Below are 3341 nucleotides of genomic sequence, written 5' to 3' on the forward strand. Positions count from 1 at the left end.
GAACGTATCTGTCTGTAGTTTTCCACATATAGTAATATTCTATTATGCTTGTTAAGGACTTCCATGGGAGCTAGGGACAGAAAGGAAAAGCAGCAGTCATTGCAGGAAGCTGGCACACAGCCTCACAGAAACTCACAGGATTCCTTTGACAGATAGTTTATAGCAGAGTCTTGCAACTACTAACCCTCCTAACAGAAAAAGACAGTCAGTGCCTGAATCTCCTAAGGGCATTAGATGCACATGGGACCCATGTTAAATTAAATGCCCTTTAAAAAAATAGTGCTTTCCATGTAGAAGTAGAGCAGGTTACAGGTAAATCTCCACGCCGCATTGGCTCCACAGTAAACCATTTCAGAGAGGCACAATGTGGAAGCAAGCGTTGCGGCTCAGACTCGCCCTGCTTGAGCAGCAGAGACTTGAGCAAGAGCCACAACTACAGTCTCACAGTTCTGATTTGTCTGGCTTCTACAAAGCTGCCTCATTAAAACAAAAGGAATAACTACTAACAGAATTGTGCCAGGCCAGCTGTGATCTCTGCCCGCAAAGCAAACTACAGGACACTTCCCTTGCATGCCATTGGTACTTCCCTTGGATGCCACTGGTGCTTCCCTTGGATGGCCAAGATTCCTTTTCAAAACTTTCAGAAGGCCCTTTCTGAAATCGCCTTACAAAAGTGACTACATTTTCATGTTTCAGAAGGCCCAGTACTACTTCTCCTTCAAACACAAATTAATCTACAGAAGCCAGACTGTCACAACACTTTCCTAAATCCTCCCTCAGCTATAGTGGAGCAGATGACTCTAAATTAACGTCTCTGAAGGAAAAGCTATCAGCTGTGATTTGAAATTCTGGCTGTACAACAGGCTGTCATCAGTATGAGGTCTGCCTTTCCCCAATTTACAGCAAGACACATGCTCCAGTTCAAAGCCCTCTTCTCTTCAACACGAATTAAAACAACACAGTTTAGACAAGCTGTAAACCAGCTCTGTCACTGATCAGAACTGGTCACCATGTGGTCCCTCCTTTTTTATACTTACAAAATCTTGCTGAATGTCAGTGAAATCTTTTCCGTATTTTTCTAGTGCTTCCTCAAAGAGGTTTGCCTCTGAAGCAGACCACTCCTCCATCTCATCTCTGCACAGGACTGGCCCACCTTGTGGCACAAGAGCAGAGATTGCCTTGGAAATGTCATAGACATTTTTGTGCAAAGTGTCCATAGCATGGAACTACAGGGTTGTGAAAGAGAAAGATAAATGTAAGGACAAGCATCTAGAGGGAAAAAAGCTTAACAGTGAAACAGCAAAGACACAAATTCTGCACCAAGATTTGAGGGTGCAGTATTCTATGCCTAACACAAAGCCAGTAAAAACTTTTTCCAATCTCAGACTCACTGTAATTGTCAGTGTGCAAGTCTAACATTTGGTAACAACAGTGGGGTTTGTGGAACATGACCCTTGCATATCAGTGATTCCTACTTAGCTACTCACCAGCACTACCACTGTAGCATTACTGTTAAGAAAAGGACAGAGATAGTCAGGGTAGAGATCCACTCATCCCAGGACTGAGCAGGCCTGTTAGGTACCATCCACTGATGGGGCACAAAGATAGAGGTCTACATTTTCTAATAAACTTAGCCATGCACTTTCTTTGTCAAATAATCCACAGAAAGTGCATATAATAAAAATATTTAAGAGCAGCAACACACACACACAGTACTGCCAAAGGCCAGAAATTCCAAAAAAGATTCAAGTCAAGTTACAGATCATAGCTGAGCAGTAAGAGAATTACTCCCAAGTGCAATTACTCCTCAGAAAGCTGAGCTATGACTGTCTGCAACTTGTGATTTACAAGGGCTGAGAACACGCTGCGAGGAAGGAATTGGTATTAGTAAATGAAAGCTTGGCTTTATTTCTCAATTTCTGTAGATCTAATCAGGATGTTATTTGCCTTTCATCATACCAGTTTTGTGCACGTGCATAATTAATCTACAGGGTTCTATCCTAGAATTTGCTCTATATATGATTTCACATTATTCCAGTTATGAGGTGAGGCTTTGATAACAGTTCTCTGGAGACTTCATAAATTTTATTCAAATTTTCATTTTTTTTCTCTAGCACAGAAGTTCAAGTTTTCCTTTTCCTTTATCTACTTAGAATAATTTATGCTTATAAAATATTAACAGTGTCACCACTCCTCAGGTACTCTAAAATGGAGCTTGTCAAAGAGAATAACTGGATCAACCGAAATTTCTTATCTGACCACAAGCTTTTCCGCCAGATGATCTTGCCCAAGGATGCCAGTGACAGTCTGGTGTTGGAGGAGCGATGAGGACTGGCATTATCGCATTATAACATTGCGGACAGGCAGATAATAATGTGCATTCTTTTCAAGACAGCTACTAAGCCCATGCAAGAGACGGGCTGTGAAGCATGTCATCAAAACATTTTAATAAAGTAAGGCAAAATAAAAACCAAAAAACTCATAGTCTTATCCATGATGGATCATAGGAGGCACAAGGCCAGAAAAAGTTACTTCATATGTAAATAAAGGGTTCCTTTACAAAGACATGATCTGCTTCACAGCAGGCCACAATTAAAATCCATCTGCCCCTCTCTCTTTTGCCAACTGTTAATGCTGAGGTGAGTATTTTGCATCTCTCAAAAACTTAAGGTCCTCTTAAAAATCTTACCAGCGTGATGTCCCTAGAGGCTGCTGCAGCGCTCATGTGCAAACTTGGCTGTCTGACAGAACTGCTGCAGTCTAGCGCTCGGGCAAACGTACCAACAGACCTGAAAGAAATTAAACAGAGCATTAACTTTGCATGCAAAACAAGCATAAATATAAACACCCTACCAACACTTCTTGAAATCAGCAGACTCCATTTCTCAGTAACAAGATTACATGGTTTGGCGCTAGTTCTGAGCCAGAGACTGTTCTCTTCAGATGTGGTTTGTTATTAGGAACACTTTACTCTGCTTAGTTCATGTGACCAAAGAGGTTTAGGCATAGGAGGGGAAACAGTGAAAGACTCAAGGATCACAAACAGGGAGTCTGGAGCTACTCTCTTATCCCTTATCTCCCAACAGACTTAAGCTTTAACAGAAACTGAGCACAAGCAAGCTTTATGAATGGCGAAAGTCTCTTCCAGAACAGCAAGAGCAGTGCTGCATTGTCCAAAGGTAAAGAGATCAGACAGGAAAAAATGCAGTAATGCATTTTTCGAACAGTTGCCGTATGATTAAAAACAATCTTATTTTACAGCTTAATATTGTATAATACACATATCTATTATATAGCCTGCATAAGAGTACAGCGATTCTCAAACACTCCCAATGCCAACC

The 3341-nt window shown here is 41.2% G+C and overlaps 1 protein-coding gene across 1 annotated transcript in view; it reads right to left on the reverse strand.

The window, feature by feature from the left end:
* The window catches only part of MTA1 (metastasis associated 1), a gene marked incomplete at its 5' end in the record, with an annotated part of 63607 nt that overhangs the window by 40538 nt on the left and 19728 nt on the right, over positions 1 to 3341 (reverse strand). The window contains 3 exons of the mRNA XM_010192518.1: positions 5 to 70; positions 1038 to 1226; positions 2690 to 2789. Of these exons, the coding sequence (XP_010190820.1) occupies positions 5 to 70; positions 1038 to 1226; positions 2690 to 2789 (355 nt within the window). The remainder of the gene's footprint in view (positions 1 to 4; positions 71 to 1037; positions 1227 to 2689; positions 2790 to 3341) is intronic.

The sequence above is a fragment of the Mesitornis unicolor genome, unplaced genomic scaffold (genome assembly GCF_000695765.1).
Source record: "Mesitornis unicolor isolate BGI_N332 unplaced genomic scaffold, ASM69576v1 scaffold31649, whole genome shotgun sequence".
Taxonomy (NCBI): Eukaryota; Metazoa; Chordata; class Aves; order Mesitornithiformes; family Mesitornithidae; genus Mesitornis; species Mesitornis unicolor.